General features: G+C 41.0%; 1 protein-coding gene and 2 long non-coding RNA genes across 4 annotated transcripts; 1 reads left to right on the top strand and 2 right to left on the bottom strand.

The window, feature by feature from the left end:
- Positions 1 to 861: 861 nt before the first annotated feature.
- LOC144327485 (uncharacterized) lies at positions 862 to 6,544 on the bottom strand. The gene is made up of 4 exons (XR_013392548.1): positions 6,009 to 6,544; positions 4,802 to 4,903; positions 3,369 to 3,589; positions 862 to 1,000 (listed from the first exon to the last, which is right to left on the bottom strand). It is a non-coding gene; the product is annotated as an uncharacterized LOC144327485 (long non-coding RNA).
- On the top strand, positions 5,395 to 24,488 carry LOC114595812 (galactosylgalactosylxylosylprotein 3-beta-glucuronosyltransferase 1-like). Of its 2 annotated transcripts, XR_013392547.1 has the most exons (6): positions 5,395 to 5,549; positions 8,923 to 9,067; positions 9,227 to 9,762; positions 10,167 to 10,463; positions 11,563 to 11,708; positions 24,270 to 24,488. XR_013392547.1 is itself a non-coding variant. In XM_077927151.1 (5 exons), exons 1-5 carry the CDS (start codon positions 5,427 to 5,429, stop codon positions 11,647 to 11,649), a joined length of 1,188 nt encoding a protein of 395 aa, XP_077783277.1. In that variant the 5' UTR covers positions 5,395 to 5,426; the 3' UTR covers positions 11,650 to 12,942. The 2 variants fall into 2 exon arrangements, 1 of the variants encoding a protein (XP_077783277.1); XM_077927151.1 differs by lacking the exon at positions 24,270 to 24,488 and having other exon boundaries at positions 11,563 to 12,942.
- On the bottom strand, positions 16,340 to 20,770 carry LOC144327486 (uncharacterized). The gene is made up of 2 exons (XR_013392549.1): positions 20,666 to 20,770; positions 16,340 to 18,298 (listed from the first exon to the last, which is right to left on the bottom strand). It is a non-coding gene; the product is annotated as an uncharacterized LOC144327486 (long non-coding RNA).

Raw genomic sequence — 24,488 nt, 5'->3', positions numbered from 1 at the left:
TTACACTGTACAGAGTGCTTATAGTATTTGCTTTGTTTTACAATGTTAGGAAAACACATTTGTAGCAAACAGGCACGCCTTCCATAGACAGGAAAGTCCCGAAAGAGGAACCTGTGAAGTGCCCCACAAGGTCACTTACCCAGTTTCAACCAACACTCCAGAGATACACACTCTCTGTCTAGGCCTCTCTAGTTCTCCGTAAGTTCCAACTGCACACTGGAGTTCATACAATCTTAGAGTTGGAAGGGACCCTGAGGATCATCTAGTCCAACCCCCTGCAATGCAGGAATCTCAGCTAAAGCATCCATGACAGATGGCCATCTGACCTCTGTTTGAAAACCTCGAAGGAAGGAGAGTCCACCACTTCTCGGAGTCTGTTCCACTGCTGTACAGCTCTTACTGTCTGAAAGCTTTTTCTGTATGTTTAGTCAGAATGTCCTTTCTTGAAATTTGAAGCCATTGGTTCGAGTCCTACCCTCCAGAGCAGAAGAAAAGGTTATATACCAGGGGTCCTCAAAGTTTTGAAACGGGGCCAGTTCACTGTCCCTCAGACACTGTCGGGGGCCGGACTATAGTTTGAAAAAAATATGAACAAATTCCACACTGCACATATTTTATTTGTAGTACACACACAAAACAGGGAAAACAATACAATATTTAAAATGAAGAATGATTTTAATCAACATAAACTTATAAGTTTTTCAATGGGGAGGGGGAATACGAGAGAGAGAGAGAGGAGAGTGACCGAGTAAGAGGGAGGAAAGGAAAGAGGCGTCACCTCAGGTTCTGGGCAGCAGCGGCGGCAGCATCCAGCTGCTCCTCCCTCAGTGCCCTCCAGCAAGAGACCCTTAGCCCAGCTGTGGCTCTGGCGACGGCCACTGCACCTTTGCACTACGTTTGTATTTCCACAGGCCTTCCTTGGCAGCAGCGGCTCCTCCGGGCTTGGCTCTAGGCCCGGCTGGTCCATGGGCCGGTCCCTCCCCTTTCAGACCTGCTTCACCTGGCAACCAAGGAGGAGGAGGAGCGTATGTGAAGAAGGAGAAGCCAGGTGGGGAGGGAAGGGGGGATTGCGGCAGCGAACCAGTGGTCCCTTCCCAGCGGTTTGAGGGAGCTGCCACTAACTGGCAGTGTCTCACTCACTCTCTCTCTCACACACACACCCCTCCCTAGTGCTCCTGGGTGGGATTGATGGACAGCCAAGTGGGATGGGGCTGGAGAGTGTGGTCTGAGGAGAAGCCGGGAGGGATTGGACCCAGCTGCTGGCTGTTTATTGAGGATCCATTCTGATTTGTTTTCAGGGAGAGTATATGATGTTGCTTCGTTATGTCACACTTTCCAGTCGCTTTTGTTACCACAAATGTATTTCTCTCTCTCTTTTTAAAAGGTTTGTCACAGAAGAGCACCAAATATTTAATTGCACAACCTAAATTTGCCAGTACTTGACTGAATCCCATCAGGAAACAACTCCAGTGTGGAAGTTGCACAGTTTCCATGCATTCTTTTCACAAACCAGTGGCACTGGTTTCATATTTACAGAATTATAGCCATAGTTGTCAACTTTCCCCTTTTCTTGCGAGGAATCCTATTCGGAATAAGGGAATGTCCTTTTTAAAAAGGGGAAAGTTGAAAGCCATTGGAAGTTGGGCTCTTTATGTGGTCAACCTGTAGCACTGATGTAGTAAATGGCACAGGCAGAAAAGGGTTTTTGCAGTCTTCCCCCACCCTGCCCAATAAAATATTCTGTCAATATACCCAACCACAAGGCCTCAAGGTGGCTATGCTTAAAAAGGTTTATAACAAACTATAGAAAAGAAACTAAAATAGATTCTGAGCATTGTAAAATACTGAAAAGTGATGAGGCCAGCTTGAAAATGTTAAGACACAATGTACACAAATATCAAAAAATAAATCCCATATTGCAAAATGGATATCCAATCTCGCAGAGCTGCTTGTGAAAATATGTGTATTCATGGGGAAAAAGTAGAAAAAAAGGAATCCACTTCCAATCATGCATACATTTGTAAATTCAAAGACTCTTCATGAATAACAAATTCAGTTCTTGCTCTGTCAATCTTACTCCTAAATATCAAAACCGAAACAGATGGTGCTACAGAGACAATGGCTTTATATACCGGATGTTCATGGGTACCTCTGAAGCCAGAAGGCATTATATGAAAGCCATTCGAGCAAACCCATTGTCATACAATCACAGGTGCAAATGATGTTTTAGGAAAACAATTTCAAGGAGCACATTCATATGGGCATAACACAGGCATAGGCAAACTCAGCCCTCCAGATGTTTTGGGACTACAACTCCCATCATCCCTAGCTAACAGGACCAGTGGTCAGGGATGATGGGAGTTGTAGTCCCAAAAACATCTAGAGGGCTGAGTTTGCCTATGCCTGGCATAACATATTTGATATAGGTGAAAATGCCACAAATATTTTGGATACCTTTTCTACAGGAGGAGAATTGATTACTTAGATATATGTCAATGGTGAGAGGAATTTGTGTTTTGTTTTTAACTGATTGTAGATTCACTAATAGATCAATTTGAGGGGTCATATATCACAGTGATATAGAAGTGCACAAGAAGTTAGCATCCAACTGCAACCCTGTACATTTTATATCAAGGCAATGTTGTGGTCACCCAAAAGTCGGTCATCTGAAAGCAAGAAAGCGTTTTCCTCCATTCTTCCCCACTAGTGTAATGAATTGTGTCTCACAAGCAGCAGCAGCAAATGGGAACTTGCAACAAAGTGTTGCAGTGCATGCCTAGCTGCTAACAGGCTCATGGGGAACGAGAAAAAAATAGGGGTCAAAGGAACCACAAAGTGGTTATCTCTGGAAGCTCCATAAAAGTCCATAAGACCTGAAAGCTCACAGACCTTGTCAAAATATTTTATTTTATTTTTTGCAGGGGTTGGGAGCTAAAAGTGAGTTTGTGGTTGCACAGCAACCCTCCTTCCCGAACTATAGCACTCTTCGATTACCTTAATATTTGCTTAGTTCACACAAACAGCAAAATAAGACATAAAAAGTGTTCCTGGACTTCTCTGCTTCAGTGTGTGTGCAGGAGATGAGGAGCATTTGCATGATCTGATGTTTTTCCACATGGCAAATCCCCACACGTAGAAAACTAAATGTGAGAGTTTTGAACGTCCTGGGAATCTTTTTTTCATTTCAGAAGCATTCATCCAAGTGATCTTCCACCTGCTGTTTGAAGCGTCACAGTCGGGGAACACATTCACCAGCTTATCTGTGTAAAGCAGGGTTTATTTCATTAAATATCTTGGGCCCTGCATGGCTGACAAGGCTTCCTCCTTCTCCCTATCTGCTTTCTGTGCTTACTATATGGTTTTCTTACCGTATCTCTGCTTTTCACCATCAGTCAATTGCGGGGAGCAGAGAAGGCAGTCGAGACTCCTGTTTACGAAGAGTTCATTTCACCAGAAGGCCTTGTTGTGTGGGGAGAAGCAGAGGGACTTTCCAGATGTTTCTTTTAGCGTGCACAGATGTTGCTCAGATCTCAAAACATTGTTCCATATGGAGCTCATTCCGTTGCAGAGATGTTGCTATGCCCCCAAGCTGAAACATTACATAAGGGCAGGATATGAGTTATATCACTGGTGCTGGATCACGGCTCGTGCTAATAAAGCGCTAAAAATAAAACCCATTTTAATCTTTGTCTGGAAAGGTCCGTGCACCATATGCTTTTTTGTTCCAGGCTATGCATTGCGTAGCCATATGGTTCTGAACAAATCATTTCTCTGGGCTTGTTTACGCATCTGTACAAGAGATAACTGACAATACCTTGACATTGCTATTGTGAGCTACTGGAAATGTTGGAGAGGGGGAAAAACTAGCTTGCTTGTTGTGTTACAAGCTCCCGCTCGTCTTTTTAGGCTCATTATCACGGTTAACATTTATTACTCCAGGATGCAGGATAAGTTGTCAAGGATCTTTCTATGGCAGAAAGACTAGCTTCTACTCAAGTAGAATTAAGTAGGTCTCTGTTGCATTGCTCTTTGCTCCATTGAATCTGCTTCCTATGCTTTACCAGAAGGAACAATAATTCCCTGTGGATACATAACTCTGTACTGATGACAGGTTGGCTGGGAATAGATCTGGATGAAGGAAATTTCACATAGACATTTCATTCTGAAATTTTCTAAGATTAATGCAGAAATAAGATCCAATTGATAGGAAATATCTAGCCACTGTAGCATCCCCCAAAAAGAATGCTACTGAGAATGAGTGATGTTGACGATTTGATTTCTTACCTGCCCTTTACCACAAAGTTCCAAGGCAGGTTACAGTTGCAATTTAAAATTTTGATATTAAAAATCAGTTTAAAACAAATACAATCAATATATCTCATGTGTCAAAGGTAAAGAGGTGTGTCTTCAGTATGCAAGGACACTACATAATTTCTTTTTTATATAGAGAGAGAGTTACAAGCTTGGTGGATCAGGGGGATACTGTGGACATAGTGTGGAAGACAAGAGGTGTTAGCAGACCTTTAAACTTGGGTGGATTAGATTAGAATAATCAGTATCTGGAATTCAAAGGTTTTATTCATGCAGGAACTATTTACAGGATGCATGGAGATAAAAGGGAAGAAATAGAAGACATGTTGTCTGGAGAGTAAACAAAATGACTCAGCTTTTAGGGGTGGAGTTAACTTAGACAGAGAGCTACCAACAAATGCTGGCTAGATTGCTACACAAACAGGGCCCTCTGGTTGTTTACAGCAACACATGCATTAACAAGAAGCTTAAGAGAAGAAAATGCATTTACTTTCCTTCAACAATAGAGTGTATCCTCCTAGGAAAATCCGGTGAAGTTCCCCTTCAGTTCTGTAATCCTAGGGTAACTGACGATTGGAGCAGATTGTTCTTTCTGGCAAGAAAACAAATTCATTGCAACTGTGGCTTCTTTGGCCAATGGATGGAATCCAGCCAAGTCTACACAACCCTTACCAAAATGTGAAATCTCTTGCAAGTAAAAATCATATACAATATTCAGGTTTGTCTTTTTACTTTGTCTGGACTACATATGTAAGAGCTTACTACTTCAAGAGGCAAATGAAGAAATTATCATGTGCAGGATGAGGATAAGAGTCACATTGCAGAAGCAAACTCTGTGAGAATTGGACCAAAACTGTAGTCTCATTTTACACTGTTACAAGGTGTATGTCTGAACCCACATACACACCTACCACACATGCGTCTTCAGCATATAGCTCTGAGAGGACTGGAATATTTTGCATGGAGTCAGTACGTGCCTCCATTTAAAATGGTGTACGCCTTTCACCCTTATGCCCATAAAAACCTTTGTACACCAGAATGTAAATAAAGATTGGTTTATTACATGGAAATGAAACATATAAAGTATATAGCCTTCAGTCATCAAGGTTCCACATATGCGGACAGCAATACAATCCTTAAACGTATACACCTTAGCTGTAAAGAGTAAAGAGTCATTTGCTACTGAAAAACCTAGAAATCTCAGGAATATGTCTTCACTAAGGAGAAGAGAAAACCAGGTATGTGGGGATATATCTGTACTTGCAGCAAGCAGAGCACGTTGTCAGGGATATGAGATAAAATTTTCAGTGGACAAATAAAGTGAAAGAAATGAAAAAATGAAAACAAAATACAGTTGTACAATACAACTAAATATGAATTTGTGAAATTGAGCATGATTAAGTGGGCACAAGGTGTGGGTCACAATACTGATTATGAATTATGGAGAAAGTTGTGGAAAATAAATATGAAATTCACAACATGTTTTGCAATAAAAGAAAATCTGATGAAAATGACCCACAGATGGTATTTAACACCCACAAGATTGGTGAAAATGTCTAAAAAAGAAAAAGGTAAATGTTGGAAGTGTAATGAAAATGAGAGATTTTTTCCCACATGTGGTGGTCCTGTAATTAAGGAATATTGAGAAAAAATATATAATGAATTTTTTAAAAGATAATATTAAAAACTTTCCCTACCTGTGATTTTCCTCTTGGGGAAACAACGGAATTCCCCAAAAAACGAAAGTGTTTATTACTATACGCCACTGCCGCAGCTAGAACCTTTTTGACACAAAGGTGAAGAACAAGTATAGTACCCACTAAGGAGGAACGGCTGTGTAAAATGTTTCTTTTCTCTTTTTTAATAGATTTTTTATTAAGAATTTAAACAAAACATATTATCTTAAAACATATCATCCTTAATTCCCCCCCATTTCCCCCCTCTCCCCTCCCTCCCATGAAACAAACACCCCTGACTTCCCTCAGTTCCAGTCTCTGGTTTCTCTATAAATGCTATTCTCTCCTTGTTAGAAATTTGTATAGATCCTTAATTTGTCTAGCTGTTTATTATCAATAAAAAGTTTGTGAGTGTTTATTCAAAACCTGCCAAGGAGTCCAATTCACTTTGTTGCATCTTTAAGTACTTTGTAAAAGGTTCCCATTCATCTTTAAAGTCACAGTTATCCTTGTCCCATAGTGTGTCAATTTTGCCAGTTCTGCAGAGTCCATCAATTTCTCTTGCCATACTTCTTTAGTCAGAGTTTCCTCAGTCTTCCATCCTTGTGCTATTAAGACTCTTGCTGCCGTTGTCGCATACATACAAATATTTTTCAACTTCTTTCACAGGTCTTTCCCTACAATCCCTAACAAAAATGCTTCAGGTTTTTTGACAAATGTTAGATGGAACATTTTCTTCAATTTGTTGTATATCATTTCCCAAATTTTTTAAATTACATTACAATCCCACCACATATGATAAAAAGTCCCCTCCTTCTCCTTACACTTCCAAGATATATTTGAGCTAGTTTTGTACATTTTCCTTAACTGCACTGGTGTCATATACCATCTATACATCATCTTCATATAATTCTCCCTCAGCAAAGAACAATCTGTAAATTTTAGATCAATTTTCCATAACCTTCCCCAATCTTCCATCATAATGTTGTGACCTACATCTTGTGCCCATTTGATCATGACTGATTTTACCTCTTCATCTTTTGTCTCTCATTCTAGCAGTATGCTGTATGCGGCCTTCAGTAATTTCACTTTCCCTTCAATCACTTCGATCTGAAACCTAGATCTTGTATAGCTAAACCCTTTCTTACTGTCTTCTTTATATGTTTCGTATAATTGCCGATAGTGCAACCAACTCTGAAAATGATCTTTGATCTCGTCATAATCTCTTAACTGCCATTTTCCATCGTGGTCCTTTAATAAATCAACATATGTGAGCCATTTTCCTTTCTTTCCAAGAGGTTTCAGTAGTAATGCTTCATGTGGTGAAAGCCACCAAGGGGTCTTTTGTTCCAGTAAGTCTTTATATCTCTCCCATACTCTCATTAGTGATTTCCTAATTATATGGTTATAAAAACTTCTGTGAACCTTTCCTTTCCCATACCATAAATATGGGTGCCAGCCAAATCTGTTATCGTGTCCTAATTCTAATTCTAATTCTAATTCCTCTTGCTTATCCAACCTCATCCAGTCGCTGATCCATACCAGACAAGCAGATTCATAGTATAATTTGAGGTCTGGGTGGGCAAACCTGGCTCTATCTTTTGTGTCTGTAAGTATTTTATGTTTTATCCTTGGCCTTTTGCCTCCCCCCCCCCCCGATAAATTTTGAAATCTCTTTCTGCCATTTTTTAAAGCATTCATCTTTCAGGATGACTGGTATTGATTGGAAAAGAAATAGCATTTTTGGCAACACATTCATTTTAATCTCCGATATCTTGCCTAACAATGAGAGATTCATTCTGCTCCATATTTCTAAATTTCTTTTTACATCAAGCCAGATTTTTTTCATAATTATTTTTAAATAGGTTTATATTTCTTGATGTTAACCAAATCCCTAAATACTTGACCTTTTTGTGGACTTCAATCTCAATATCTTGTTCTAACTCTGTTTTTTCCCTCTTCCTTCATATTTTTAACTAATAATTTTGTTTTATTCCTATTTAACTTGAATCCTGCCACTTCCCCAATTTTTTTCTATTACTTTGGGGAGTGAAGTTTTAGGTTCTTCCACTGTTATCATTAAATCATCTGCATATGCTTTTAACTTAAATTCGCTTTTCCCAGTTTTTACACCTATAATCTCTTTGTCTGCTCTTATGTTTCTGGCAAGTACTTCCAGTACCAGGATGAACAATAATGGTGATAATGGGCATCCTTGTCTCGTTCCTTTTTGGATCTTACAGTCATCCATTTTCACCTGATTTATAATTACTTTTGCTTTTTGTTCTGAGTAAATCGCTGCTATTCCTTTTAGAAATTTAGAACCACTTCTAATTTGTTCTAGCAGTTTTGTCATGAATTTCCAAATGTGTAAAATGTTTCAATATGCCAAACTGGCTGGTCTGACGTACAGGATAAGAGAAAATGAAGATAAGTAAAAAAAAGAGGAATGGATAATGTTTCTTGAAAATTTTAAGAACCAGTATAAACAATACATAGCTTAGCAAGACTTTAGTAAACCTAGCAGAGATGAAATAGAGTTTTTAATAGATAACAAACTGGGTGATTAAAAAGATGTGGATTACACAGAGTAGTAGAAAAGCAAAGGGACCAGGATAAGGGTGGAAGGGAAGTCATACGGTATATGTATACATGTTGTATTTGGTACGAAGCTGTAAGTGGAACAGGGAGAGGGGAGAGAGAGGGAAGGGGCTAAGTATGCTCCCTGTTCCTGTTTTTGAAAATGCAAATGAAATAATAAATGGGGGGGGGGACTGTAATACAATACAATATTTATGTATATAAGTAATGCTGTTATTCCGACGAGTATATAATTATTAACAAGTCATTATAATTTTACAAGTGCGTTCCAAGTGTCATTATATTTATCCATACACTTTTATATCTCCCCCCGGGCCTTTGTTCTGAAATGTAGGGAGATGCCCGGGCAGTGGGACATCTCTGCAGCATGCTGAGGAGACGTAACCTTCTCACTACACTTCTGATTGCTTTGCCATGGGGTCTTCTTCTTACATTGTGGCATCAGTACCCAACTACCCGCTACCTCAGCATTCTGAGAAGTAAGTGTACCAGGCCCAACCTTACAAAGAGCTTCTTTTCCCCCCATAGCAATTACAGTGCTTGGGGATAATTAAAATACAAATGTGAATGTGGTGAAGGTCTCAGTGGCACTGCAGTGTGTGTTTTATGATTTATTCTCTCTATTCGACTTGCCTTAGAGGAAACAGATGAAAACGTGAAGGCCAAATCTCTCTTCAATAATAGCACACCACTCGCGAGGGAGGATGGACTCTCATCATGTGCTCGGCAGCCGGCTGTTGGGGCAGCTCCAAAAGCAATCCGGAGCTATGTGTACTCCAGGCCTCCCCCATGGTCAGAGGCTCTGCCTTCCATCTTTGTGATCACCCCTACCTACAGCCGGCCAGTGCAGAAGGCTGAGCTGACCCGTCTGGCCAATACTTTCCTCCACGTGCAGAACCTCCACTGGGTGGTGGTGGAAGACGCTCCCAGAAGGACCAACCTAGTATCCAATCTGCTGGAGAAGACAGGGATCAATTTTACGCACCTGAACGTTGAGACGCCTAAGAGTCTGAAGAGCCCTTTCTGGTTCCCATCTCAAAAAGCAAGGGGCACGTTGCAGAGGAATCTTGGACTGCATTGGCTGAGGGAGAATTTCAACACCACACCACCACCAGAGGGTGTGGTCTACTTTGCTGATGATGACAACACCTATAGCCTAGAGATCTTTGAAGAGGTATGAGACTCGAGTTTAGGGTGGTTTCATCTTTGGGGTCCATGATTCAGGCACATTGGTTGAGTGCATTGCCCTGTCCATAGTGTACAGCATTATTTGGGTGGATAGGAAGAGATGCCAAGCCGATGACAATGGAGAGGTGCTGGAGCTCAGTGGAAGAGCACATGTTCTGGCCTTCGGAGCATACCCCCATTGGGTTCAATGGGATTTATTTCTGAGTAGACATGGTTAGGATTGTGCTGTTTGTGCTACCATTTTTAACAACGCTATTGCTGTGCTCATTAACCTGTCGGGCTTTTCAGAAGGTGGGTGCATAGAAGGGAAGTCGGAGGAATCAAAGTGGAACGCTTGAGGAATTCTCAGAGGAACGGCCATCACAATTTTGTTTTCTTTCTGACAAGCAGATGCGCTACACAAAGAAGGTGTCCGTCTGGCCAGTTGCCTTTGCCGGGGGCCTCAGGTACGAGTCCCTAAAGCTGAGCCCGGCAGGCAAAGTGGTGGGCTGGAAGGTGGCGTACGACCCTAAGCGGCCCTTTGCCATTGACATGGCTGGCTTTGCCATCAGTCTCAGGCTGATCCTGGAGAAGCCTCAGGCCACTTTCAAGCTGGACGGAGTGAAACCAGGTTACCAAGAAACTAGTATTCTGCAGGATCTTGTTACGATGGATGAACTGGAGCCCAGAGCTGCCAACTGCACAAAGGTTAGCATGGCCTGAATGTTTGCGCAACAGCCTTGCCCCCCCCTGCCATCCACTTCCACCATGGAAGGTGCCTCTCATTGGAGATTATGCAGGCCAAAGGTGGATTTGGGGGAGAGCGTCCAGTTCTGTTGCGTTAGGCACAGAGCTTCTGTTGCATTGGGCACAGAGCTGTAACTATGACATCCAACGGAAGGCAGGGGGGGAGGACCGGATTTTAGTGTCACACAGGGGTGCCACTGAAATTTGAGACACCCAGGTCTGCCATGGGGTAGGCACCCACTGCTGAGTGTTTCCAGCATGTTTTAGCATCTTACTGCAATGAACGTTAACGTTTTACTGATATTTTATGAAATGTCTTATGGCTCAACATTCTGTGGCTACAGAGCGTGCTTCGTCTTCATTTGGGGTGTTCCCAAACACTGGGGTTCCGCCAAGCCCTCCGATCCCCCTCCCTCTTGTGCAAATATGGGGGTTGTTTGGTTACAAAGGGATCAGTGCTCATGGAATTGTTCGTTGATTTGTTTCATAAAAATAAAATTTATATCCTGCTTGATTGTAAAAAACAAACAAAACCCACCTCAAAGCAGTTTACAGAAAGATAAGCAATAAAATTAAATTTCAAGCGTAATTTAAGTACACAGTTATAAAACTAAAACAGATTAAAATTACCTCAACTCAGATGAATCCTACATTAGTAGGAGTGATTGTTATTTAATTGATTTTGTGTTGTTGTTTTTTCATTTTTAAGAGGGAAGGTTATTGCTTTGTTTTCTTTTTTGTTTTAATTATTTACTTAGTGTTTTTATCTTATATTTTATTCTGTGAACCGCCCAGAGATCTTGTGACAAAGGACAGAATATACATTTAATTCGTTAATTCATTAATAGAAAGAGCAGTATCAGCATGCCCTTCCAACAAGGCTTGCAGCTCCTATCGATGTATACATGTTCCAGAGATTCTTCTGTTCAGACAGTACAGTTCTGTTCAGATGTACAGTATATGTTCCAGAGGCTTCACGGATGGCTGCCATGCATATTTGCCAATATTTGCCTTCAGGCTCAGCCATGACATCCTAATAAGGTGCACATTCTCTCTGTAGGTCTTGGTCTGGCACACGAGGACGGAAAAGCCAGGACTGGGTAATGAAGGCAAATACGGATTCACAGATCCAAGGATGGAGGTGTAATCGGGAAATCAATAAGAAGACAAAAAGAGACAATGCAATGCATCTTAAGTTATTAAATGGTATGATGTATTTTTGTTGTTGCTGATTCTCTCATCTAGTTCAAGACTGATTCAAAGAGAAATTATATTTCAAGAATATATGTGGGGGAGGAATGCTGATACCTCCTTCAGATATCCACAATCCTTTGCACAAACTTAATTTCAAGCTCTGTTGAAGATTGTATTTAGCTGCGTTTAAGGAAAAAATGCACTGGTTTAATTTCTGAGGCAGATGCGTGAAAATGAGAAAGACGGACCTTTGGCTGTGAAGATAGCTTCATGCATGGTGCTTAGATAGTCAGTCTAACATTGTCATTTCCCTCACCCACCCTGCTCCGCAGCTAAGCTCAGATGATACTCAGAACAGCTACCGTACCCTTGGCATGCTTCAATGGAGACTGTTGTAGCTTTTAAAAAGCTATCAAGTCAACTTTTAGTTCAAGAAGACCCATAAATAAATAAATCTGCATTTAAAAAGGAAACCTGTGACCTTGATAAGAACTTCAGTTTGGATTCAGAAAACTATGCCTGTTTAATTGGGATTTGAAAGGATGGGAAGAATGAAAACAATGCAGTCTAAAAGGGAACTTAACAGTGAAACCTATGCACCTTTCCCCAGAAATTTAATAAGCATGCATAGGGTTGCAGCCTATTTAATATATAGTACCATTTTAGATCTGGAGGGACGTGCTTTAAATAGAGGATGGACTATTGTCTTAACTCCACAACAACTTAATACAAACAATAGTATATCTGCTTCATTTTATTAGCATCATCACTTTTAGGGACTCTGGAGCCACACCCTTTTAATCAAAGTCAGCTTTTATTCCAGCACTACTGTCTAGCCTTTCAAAGCCCTATTCGGACATTCAAAAGAATGTTTGTTGTTTAGTCGTTTAGTTGTGTCCGACTCTTCGTGACCCCATGGACCAGAGCACGCCAGGCACTCCTGTCTTCCACTGCCCCCCGCAGTTTGGTCAAACTCATGCTGGTAGCTTCGAGAACACTGTTCAACCATCTCGTCCTCTGTCGTCCCCTTCTCCTTGTGCCCTCCATCTTTCCCAACATCAGGGTCTTTTCCAGGGAGTCTTCTCTTCTCATGAGGTTGCCAAAGTATTGGAGCCTCAGCTTTAGAATACCACCCCATTTTTGTGCAGTTTTGTGATTTCTCCCATCCCCCACTAGGTTTACGGAGCTGAAGTCAGTGGGATTTTAGGCAAAATGTTTGTTTCTTTATTAAAGTATTTGGAACCCACTACCAGTGCAGTTTACAAATTTATAACACAGTATCTCTCCACACACTTACAATTTAAGACCTGGAAAATAAAAGAAAAAGTATTGAGTATATGGAATGATCTGAGACTCAAATGCTCATACTAATGAAACCAGTATAGAGCTATTATGAAGGTTGACTGGGAACTGACTATAATGACTGTGACTAGACGCTTACAAGGTGATGGTAGAAGAGGTCCAGACTAGATCTGATAGTGGTAGTTCAGCATGTTTACTTCCAGAATATCCACAATTAATTAGCAAGGGGTGAGCAGGCTGAAGATTCACTTCAACCGGTGGAGAGAATTTCACAGACATGAACAACTTAGATCTTATGATCCTAATCAGGGGACTCAGCTAGACTGGTGAAAAAGAAGTGATTTATATGTATTGTATGTGCAAAGCGAGTGGTGCTGTGGGCTAAACCACTGAGCCTAGGGCTTGCCAATCGGAAGGTTGGCAGTTCGAATCCCTGCGACAGGGTGAACTCCCATTGCTCAGTCCCAGCTCCTGCCAACCAAGCAGTTCAAAAGCACGTCAAAGTGCAAGTAGATAAATAGGTGCCGTTCTGGTGGGAAGGTAAACAGCGTTTCTGGATGCTGCTCTGGTTTCACCAGAAGTGGCTTAGTCATGCTGGTCACATGACCTGGAAAATCTGTCTGCGGACAAACGTCAGCTCCCTCGTTCAGTAAAGCGAGATGAGCACCGCAACCGCAGAGTCGTTCGTGACTGGACTTAACTGTCAGGTGTCCTCAGATGGATTAATGGCAAAATATTATAAAAATTAAGTAACAGCTGGTAAATCTATTCAAAGATATGATGAATGAGATTTTAAAAACAGGTGAAATCCCAGGAACATGGAAATAAGCTTATATTACAGTGATTCCAAAACAAGATTCTGATTTGCTGCAAATAAAAAATTATAGGCCTATTTCTTTATTAAATAATGATTATAAACTATTTGCAAATATCTTAGCCACTAGAATGAAAAAAATATTAAGAGAGTGTATACATCAAGATCAGGTAGGATTTCTTCCAGGTAGACAAATGAAAGAGAATATAAGAAATATTGTAATGTAATAGAATACCTGGAGGTAAAAAAAGCAGCAATGATGTTTATGGATGCTGAAAAAGCTTTTGATAATGTTTCTTGGGATTTCATTAAAAAAATTGCTTGAAGAAATTGATTGTGGATCTAAATTGTTAAAAGGAATAGAAGCAATATATTCAGAACAGGAGGCCAAGCTAATTGTAAATCAGGTGATAACGGATGAGTGCAAGATGCAAAAAGGAACTAGACAAGGATGCCTGCTGTCACCACTGTTGTTCATTCTGGTCCTGAAAGTACTTGCAAGAAATATAAGAGCAGATAAAGAGATTATAGGGATAAAAACTGGAAAAAGTGAATTTAAATTGAAAGCATATGCTGATGACTTAGTAATTACGGTGGAGGAGCCAAAAATTCTCTTCCTAGAGTGATATAAAAGATTTGAGAATTTGGGGAAGTGGCAGGATTTAAATTAAATAGAAATAAAACTAAGCTATTAGTAAAAAAATGAAGAAGAGAAAAGAGAGCTGAAGCAAAGTATTGAGATAGAAATCCATAAAAAAGCAAAATACTTCGGGATATGGTTAACAGCAGGAAATATAAAAGTTTATAAAGACGATTGTGAAAAAGTGTGGTCTGAGATAAAAAGGAATTTAGAAATATGGAGTAGAATGAACCTCTCCCTACTAGGAAAAATAGCAACGATAAAAATGAATGTATTGCCAAAAATGCTCTTTCTCTTTCAGACAGTCCCAGTAATGGTGAAAGATGACTGCCTCAAAAAATGGCAGAAGGATATTTCTAAGTTTGGGGGGGGGGGGGCAAAAGGCCAAGGATTAAACATAAGATACTTACAGATATAAAAGAAAGAGGCGGGTTTGCCCTCCCAGACCTTAAATTGTACTATGAGGCTGCGTGTTTGGTCTGGATTAGGGACTGGATAAAACTGGAAAAGGAAGAGGCATTAGATTTGGAAGGCCATGATAATAGATTTGGATGGCATGCATATTTATGGTATGGGAAAGGAAAAGTTCACAAAGGGTTTTATAATCATATAATTAGGAGATCATTAATGAGGGTGTGGGAGAGATATAAAGGTCTATTAGAACAAAAAAACACCCTGGTGGCTATCACCAACTGAAGCTTCATTGCTCAAACCGCTTGGTAAAAAGGAGAAATGGCCTACATACAGAGATTTGCTGAAGGATCAAGAAGGAAAATGGAAATTAAAAGATTATGAGGAAATAAAAGACCATTTTCAGAGTTAGTTACATTACAGACAACTACATGAGATGTACAAGGAAGACAACAAGAAAGGATTTAGGTATACAACTTCTAGATTTCAAAAGGAAGTGATAGAAGAAGAAGTGAAGCTGTTGAAGAAAGCATATAGTATTTTGCTAGAATGGGAAACAAAAGATGAGGAGGTCAAAACAGTTATGATCAAGTGAACACAAGGTATAGGACATAATATACAATTTGAGGACTGGGAAAAATTGTGGAAAGTAAATCTGAAATTTACAGATTGTTCTCTTTTGAAAGAAAATTACATGAAAATGATGTATAGATGGTATATTACACCAGTACAGATAGCAAAAATGTTCAAAACCAGGTCAAACACATGTTGGAAATGTAAAGGAAAAGAAGGGACTTTCTATCATATGTGGTGGGAATGTAGAGAAATGAAAAAAATTTGGGAAATGATATACAATGAACTGAAAGAAATGTTTAAAAACCAGAAGCATTTCTGTCAGGGATTCTAGGACAAGACCTGCCAAGAAAAATAAAGAATTTATTTATGTATGCTACAACAGCGGCAAGAGTCTTGATAGCACAAGGATGGAAGAATGAGGAAATCCCAACGAAAGAACAGTGGCAAGAAAAATTGATGAGTTATGCAGAACTGGCTAAATTGACATACAAACTGCGGGACAAGGACAACTGTAACTTTAAGGAAGAATGGGAGCTTTTCACAAATTATCTAAAAAGACAACAAAATTAACTGGACTCCTTGGAAGGGTTCAAATAAACATACACAAATTTATTGGTTGATAACATGATAGATGGATAACGTAAGGATATGTATAATTTTATAACATGCAGAAAATAATATGGGCTGAGAAATCAGAGAGAGGAACTGAGGGAAGTTTCTGAATGGGAGGGTTAGAAGGGGGGAAATAATGAATATGATATGTTTTGATAGTTTTTATGTTGAAGTTGTTAATAAAAATATTTTTTTTAAAAAAAAATAACGTCAGGGGTCCTTTACCTTTATGTGCGATATAACAGTGTACCACCAGATGGCGCTGTGGGGTTCCATTTTTTTCCTGTACTGTACCTGTTTTCACTGTTTAAATTTACAACATGTTTAACTGAAACGCTTCTTTGATGTGTCTAGATCCAGCACAGTACTTATTTATTATTACTATTTGTTAGGGCTGCCATACGCCCTAACAAGGAAAGAAATGAAACTGGATTCAGGAAGCAGTGTCTGCAGTGATACTGCTGATAAACATCAGGCAATAGGAAAAAGGAAGCAAACCACAGAGATGCTGTCAGCATGTGTTGAGGCTTCGCCAGGTCTGTTCAACCTTCTGCAGCTGCTCCTGCTGTCACCCACTGTTGTATCTGGAGCTTTAATCCTAGAATAATAGGCAGGTAGGACTTTAGAATGTAGTAATCTGATTGGCCGTGGGAGCTGTCCAATCTAGCTCCATAAGGGAAGTTTGAACCAGCCTATCAGGTGTGACCTGGGGTGTGAACAAAGGATATATAGCCAGGCAAGCACTGACAGACACACCCCATGACTGACAGTTTTTATTACAAACTGATATAAACTCCACAAAACTGAAGGTTCTCTCAGAGTACATTTCACCCAGCCAGCTGCCCGCCTTCCAATTTCCATGTTTTGTACCCCCAGGCCCCCCCACACCCACAAAAGGTATAAAGAAATGGTGTCACAAAGAAGCAAAGGAATCCGAACATTCCCACTTCTCCTGACAAAAACAAAAACACCCCACCTTTGTTCACCCACCACTCTGAAGGCCTCAAACACACACATGCACACCATCGTCTGATTCTTTGGACATGATTTCCCAAAATCATGTAGCATCAACCACAGAGGCTTCGTAGCTTAAAGTGTAACATTTTGTCCATTTGACAACACTGTTTTTACATTGGCATAGCATTTGGGAGAGCCTTAATGGATATTAATTACATTTAACGAAGGCTGGATTTCTCTGAAAACCAAAACAGGATCAAAACATTTTTGTGTGTGTTCACATTGGAGTAATTGGGGCATTTGCTTTAGGCCGTGTTTGTTTGTTCAGCCTCCAATCTTTCTATTTACATGGGCTAAGATGGAACCCATCTGAGTCTGACTCTTCTTGGCTGACAGTTCCTGGGGACTAATAAAAAGGGGGTTATTGCTTGCAACAAATGTTCCCGTTTGCTTCAATGTTTGATTAAGCAGTCTGAAGCTAGGTCGTTCTGTGTAGAAGAGCACCTTGAGAATTGTGTGCTATCCACCTGTCTAGACTGCCGATTACGGCTATCTAGAAATGGCCATGTTTTATTAAAAAGTTAGTTATGAGGATTCATGCAGGTTCTTCATGCTTCTTCATCACACAAGTTTCTTGGTTTTGAGGTGCACCCATCAAAGAACAGCAGGGGATTTATGACCAAGAGTTAAATTAGCAGTGAAGCTGTCTGGGGCTGCAAGTTTGTGCCCTCAGTCTACTTTTACTTTAAAAATAAAAGCATCCAGCTCTTATGGATGAAAAGAAGTACTTAAAAATTGGTGGTGGTGGTGTGTGTGTGTGTGTGTTGACATTCTGGCAGCCCAACCTTATTCTTGTTCCTCATCTACCCACAGCAAGTTCCACTGATTTCATGGTGCTTAGTCCTACAAAGAGTACATTACATCCTGTGACTTAAAAAACAAAGTATGTGGCTTGATCTGCCTGTCTATTTGTAAATGAATGATTGCTGTTAAAGCAGAGTAGAACGAGGAAATACATTTGTCATTTGAATGAGCATTTTGCCCAATGCCAGTTTCTCATTTGCATTGCAAAACAGTTGCAAGTCAAATTTCAGCCTCATGTGGAAAAGTGATTGATTTGGATATTTAATTTTTTTTATTAAGTTTCAACATTTTTTAAAGAAATACAATCAAAACACCATTTCGTCTTTTCTCTTATTTTTGTCGACTTCCCACCTCCTTTTCCATGGGGTTCTTGTTTCTCTCCTTCTGCCGCACCCTATCTTCTTGATTTGCATCGTCACGTAGCTCCTATTCAAAAGTTATTTGGTGTAGAAAGAATGGCACTGTTTCAGATAGAATGGAGAGATTTCTACACACACAAATCTGTATGTGCAGAGGCTTATTTCAGACATTAAAATGAATTCATGTAGACTGCCCCTCCCTTTGGTGCTGGTGCAGTAGTAACAGTGACAGAATAGGTCCAAGGAGACCAAGGCTCAAATCGCCACTCACCCATCAGAAACACTGGGAGAATTTGGGCTAGTCACAAACTTTTCTCAGCCCACCTTATAGGATGGGCTGTGAGGATAAAAATGGAGGGGGAGGAATGATGCATTGAATGCTACCTTGAGATCATTGGAGAATGTGTGGAGTATATTTTCTACACAGAACAATATCTGAAAAGATGTTCCCTGTCTTATGGCTACTGTTCCATTACCTTACACATCTCCTGAGAGACCTTCCTATAATGCAGACCCTCTTCTCTGGATAAACTACCCTTGTCCATTCTCTTAAACTTTGCTTTCAGAATGCTGCTTTGCTTCAATGGCAGCAGACCTTCTAAATTGGACTGAGTATTGGGATCTAGCTTGAAAACATATCTGTAAAATGTTCTGGTGAAGGATTTTATCGAGCACAGGCTACCCTTCTTTCTGACAGACTCAGACCTGCTTTGTGTCAGTAAGTTTGCTGTGCCGCATGCAGTCCCTGTGGCCTTGGGCTAACCTAGCAGATCTGTCTCATTCCTGAATACAGCACTTAGGTCCCAAAATCCAAAGGTTGGTGGTGTATATTAGAACTAGCAAAACTGGTGAGATAGGGGAATCAACTCAAAGGGGTTTAAGGCAGCAATATATTAAGCTTGAACCTACCAAATAAAGCCACATTTTAAAAATTAAGTGGTAAACTTGGTTTTAATAATTGATGGTGACGATATTTAAAAACAATATTAGTATGTCTATAAATGTAGTGGAAGATGACAGCCACATCTACTAGTCATTCTGATGCTTTTGCTGCTTCTCAACTTTTCCTTTTAATGTAAAGGCATAAAATGAATTGTTATGTTTCTGCTATGAAATGTCGATAATCTCACACTGTAATAGCCCCGAGAGCTCTGCAACTTATATCTCTTATGTTTTGCAACACACAGCGAAAGTTGCAAAACAGGGCAGCCAATATAATGTGGAGGGTAGAACACTTTCCCTATGGGGAGGGGAAATGGCTTTTAAGGGCATTTTGCATCTGAGGCTTTTTAGATAAGAAGAAGAAGAAAAAACACAAGTATGTGGCATGAATGTGATATAAAATTTTGTATGAGGTGCAGAAGGTGGAAAGGGAGAGATCAGCCTTTGCTCCTATCCAGCAGAGTTCTTCCATCCACTTTGACACTGTGCTGCTGCTTTTGTATTAAATATTATTTTCTTCTCAGATTTTAATCTCTTCCCTGCTCTTAGAGAACGAGAGGGAATGATTCGCTTGAAGAGGAGTCAGTTCCGCGCGCGCGCGCGCGGGGGCGAGAGAGAGAGAGAGAGAGAGAGAGAGAGAGAGAGAGAGAGAGAGAGAGAGAGAGAGAGAGAGAGAGAGACATTCCGTCTGACAGGCGCCGATTCCTTCTCCATATAGAGTAGACTACAGCGAGGCAGGAGCCCTAATGGACTCCGATTCCCAGCATGCAACGCTAACCCCACCGAGAGGGCCTAGGCGGCACGTTGCATCTCGGGAGCTGTAGTCCTAGAAACCCTTGTTATGCAAAAAAACACGGGGATGAAGCGAGGAGGTGGGCGGGTCCCGACGACAGCCCTCTGGACGGAAGTGTTGCACACGCGCGTTCTCTCAGGCGGGCAGGTGAGCAGCCCCATCTCTCGCCCTCGGCGGCGGCACCTGTTCGCTCGTCAGGCTTCTCTGGGAAGCGGGGTGGGTTGGGGGGGGGAGGGAAGGGGGGGCTTCGTGTGAACCCTCAAGAGGTGGCGGGTCGGGGCCGGGAACCCAAGCAGGCCGGGGGCTGGGGAAGAAGTCGAGACATATAAAGTTGCCCTTTGTCCCGTAGAATGAGTTAAGCAACTCTCAAAGTCCCCTCGACTGCAGCCTTTAAAATAATAATTAAAAAAATACTTTTATAAACAAGCAAACGGGCAGATAGGGGTGAGGGTCGGTCGCCTACTACCGGCACCGAAAGCTAAATTGAGGGGTTTTCGCTTCGCTCTCGGTCTCCACACACAAACACGGAGTAGCTTTTCCTAACTCGGGTCTTGCTTGGTGTGAAACATTTCAAGGCGCGGGAATCAGCCCTGGATTTGGGCTGTGGGGCGAATTGTAAGGCGATGATGGGACTTTGGGCTTCAACTTTTGAGGGTTTTTTGTGCGGGGGGGTTGGGGTGGGAGTTAAGTTAACCGTACCCCGCCTCTGCCAGCGCTGCTGTGTCCGCTTCTCAGTCCTCCTCTTCCACCCTCACTCCCCGCGGTTGTTTTCTCCTCAGAGGAAAAATGCGAAACGTCACAGTTCTGGAGGGCAATAATAATGATAATTAAGGAGTCCAAACTGTCACACGCTGACTTGATCCCTCTCAGACACACATTGTGGGGATAACAGGCTGTATTACTGGCCTTGGTACGTGGTTTTTTAAAATGACATAGCTAGGATTTTCGTTAGTGGGGGCTGACTTTTATAAGGGGAGGGCAAACTTCAGATTTGTATTGATTTTGATTGATTTGGGGTGGGGGCAGCTTTTGATTGATTTGGCTATGCCCATGTTTGTGAGAAATAAATTAATAAGAGGTTCCCCAACCGCCACACACACACACACACACACGTAGAAGAAGATCTGAGTTGCAAAAGGCCGGCGAGGGGTTCGCTTTTTAAAAGCAGCTTTAGTCACTTTTTGAGGACTCACAAAGCAGTGTACGAACAGGGTCAAGGCAAGATGTAATGATGAAATAGCCACCGTAGCAAGCATACAGGTTAGAAGAAAATCCTTCCTGCCCCACCGGCTAGAGGATTACTGATTCACTGCTATGATAAAATCCCGAGGTTCTCAATTGTGTTCAATAGGAAGCTCTCACCCAGCTTCACCTGGGCCTAATGGAAGATCCAAAAATGGCTTCCAGTGTGAATGCGCAAGCTTCCTGTTTTGCACAATACTGTAGATCATTGGTAAACTAAGGCCCAGAGGCCGGATCTGGCCCAATCGCCTTCTAAATCCAGCCTGCGGACGGTCCAGGAATCAGCGTGTTTTTACATGAGTAGAATGTGTCCTTTTATTTAAAATGCATCTCTGGGTTATTTGTGGGGCATAGGAATTTGTTCATTTTTTTCCAAAATATGGTCCGGCCCCCCAGAAGGTCTGAGGGACAGTAGACCGGCCCCCTGCTGAAAAAGTTTGCTGACCCCTGGCCTACACTCTACAACAGAATGGAATAAACTTTCTACTTTCTACTGACAGAAAATGTACAGCGGAGGGCGGGGGAGGCAGAGAGATAGGAGAAAATTACAAGGGGTAAGAAGTTGACTTCCCACCTCCACCTCTACCCACACAGAACAGTCTTGAGCATATTTTTCTCTCAGAAGTGGCGCTTCTAAGTGTCCTTAGCAGTCCAACCATAATGTGGTGTCTCCCGGGGGGGGGGGGGGGAGCTTCAGAAGAGGGTCAAGCAAGCCCCTGAACTGTGCTACCGGAAGGGCAAAACAGAAATAAGAGGAGAGGCCAGTAATCCATCTACAGCAGCGGTCAGCAAACTTTCAGCAGGGGGCCGGTCCACTGTCCCTCAGACCTTGTGGGGGGCCGGACTATTTTTTTTGGGGGGGGGAGAACCGTCCATGGGCCGGATTTAGATGCCAATTGGGATGGATCCGGCCCCCGGGCCTTAGTTTGCCTGTGTAGGCAGTTTTCTCCAAAAGGCTTCTTGTCACTTGCATCTGCGCATGTGACTTGGGTCACTTGGCTATGAAAAAGGTGAGATGGCAGGGCTCTTTTACCTCCTTTTAAGATGTCCCCACCAATACTGCTGGTTCTCAGCGGTTGTGAAAAGTCTCTGCATATGGTTGAAAGTCTTTGTGTTGATCTGTCTGTATTCCTCCCCACCCCCATGTTCCATGACTGATATTAAAAACAGTATCTGGGGTTCAGGCATGAGATATTCTAATGGTGTGCTATACTGTTCTATAAGATCAACTGAGTATTTCCCCTGTGCTTCAAGGACACTGCGTTCTGGATTTTGAAAACCCTGAGAGTCAAAGACCATTTGAAAGAACAGTCATTCTCGTTTCAGTGACCTAGGACATGTTTGAGTGCCAGATCAAATTACATGCAACTTTTCCTGTCTGGTTGAAAGAACACCTGTTCTCAGATGAATGGAGAGAGTCAACCAGCTAGCAGTGAGCCACACTGAAACTCTTGCACTACTGGGATTATATTCAAGTAGTTCAAAACACCCAGCTGCCATAATAATTAATATAACAGCAAGAAAGGCCATAAAGTACAATTACTTAGCCAATAAAAATGACAGTATGTGAAAACAGCAAGGAGAAAATATATTATTAATAATTCTTTTTTTCTTCTGGATGTGGACAACAGTTTACTTAAAACACATTTTGTAATGGTTTTATGTAGAACAATCTATTTTACTGTGTTAGAAAATGATAATTCCTGTGAACACTCATGCAAGATGTGCTCAGTGTTTTTATTGTTGTTGCAAGTTTATCTTGATACCCAAATATGCTGCCAGTCCTTAATATTGTGAGTATGCAATGCTGTTTCTTCCCAAGTAATGCATTTTGTTTGTTTGTTTACTACAACATTTGTAATTTCTATTTTCAAGTTTTATTTGCCTGTGTCCCAGGTGGTAAAAATTAAGACACCTGTGTTTTAAGTAGCATAGGGTGCTGCAGTCTGCCTCTCATTCACTTGCTCGTACTGTACAGTATTAGTTATATTTGCTTGTACAAAAGTAAGGGTCCAGTCGTATACTGCATTTACGTGCACTTTGCAAAATGGGCTGATCTTCTGAATAAGTATACATAGCATTGCTTTGTAAAATTAAGAAAAATGCCAAATAAGTATAATATTATGCTAATTAAGTGTTAAATTATGTATTTTGTATTGTTAAAGCAGCAAAACAACTTTAGGGTTGCTAAATAATTAAGTAAGTATTGAATATATTTGAATTTCTCACTGAATTGGAAGCCTGGGCTTCACAGTTTCTAAAATTTTAAATCTAGGCAAACACACCACCAAAAAGGACTGACTTATTCTTAGCTGCCAAAGAATGCTGAGTCTCAGCTGGAAAAGAGAAACATAAAACTCAGGGTTGGGAGGAGAAATAGTTTATTCTGATTCCTGAAAGAGGGCCTGGCCAACTGACTGGAACCATGAATAGGAGTACTCTACATTGCAATATTGTTTTAGATCCTATTGTATTATATGTAATAATTATGCTTGGGTTAATCTTTCTCCTGAAACAAGAGTTTCAGTAATGGAAAGAAAATGTATTGGCTAAAAAACCCAGAATTTAATCTGAAGTGTGGAGATCGGGATCTGCACCAAAACGTAATTTTACATACCAGCATTTTGAAACTGTTCCACTCCACAGTGGCAAGTGGGAAACAGGTGATTATAGATTGCCTCCAATAAATGCTCATACATTTATATAAATTAAATACGTAAATGAACTGAAAGTTACAGCCCTCCCACTTTGCTTCTGCTGTCAGTCCTTTTATCCAGTTACATCAAGCTGCCTCTCATTCACTTGCTAGTCCAGTATTGGTTATATTTGCTTGTACAAGCTGAACTGGTGGCTTCTGGCAGAGGGCTTTCATAGTCATGTTACCTGAGCTGCTTTTGTCCGGAGACACCAGATGAACCTGAGACCACCTAACATGGAAGAGGTTAAACAATTGTTAGTTTTAAAACAGTATTCCTAGTTATAGTTTATATGCCATTATATCCAGTTAGAAGTCAAATATATTGTTAGCACCTTTTCATTGCTTTTCTCATTTTAATTGCAGATTGAATAATAGAAGAATGGATGAAGATGTTTAAAATCTAAGATGTTTGATCTGCAATAATAATATAGGTTGCATTATATCCTGTGAGAACTTTGGGCATTTTCCAAAGATGCTATCTCCCTTATTCAGCTGCCCATCGAGAACATTTACTGTTCCATTGCACTGTACCCATGAAGTTAAAATGTCGGTGTGTCTTGAAGAATTAAGTGTTTAGCCTAA

The sequence above is a fragment of the Podarcis muralis genome, chromosome 4 (genome assembly GCF_964188315.1).
Source record: "Podarcis muralis chromosome 4, rPodMur119.hap1.1, whole genome shotgun sequence".
Taxonomy (NCBI): domain Eukaryota; kingdom Metazoa; phylum Chordata; class Lepidosauria; order Squamata; family Lacertidae; genus Podarcis; species Podarcis muralis.
Note: the sequence above shows the minus strand (reverse complement) of the source record. Positions and strands in the feature narration are given on the sequence as shown.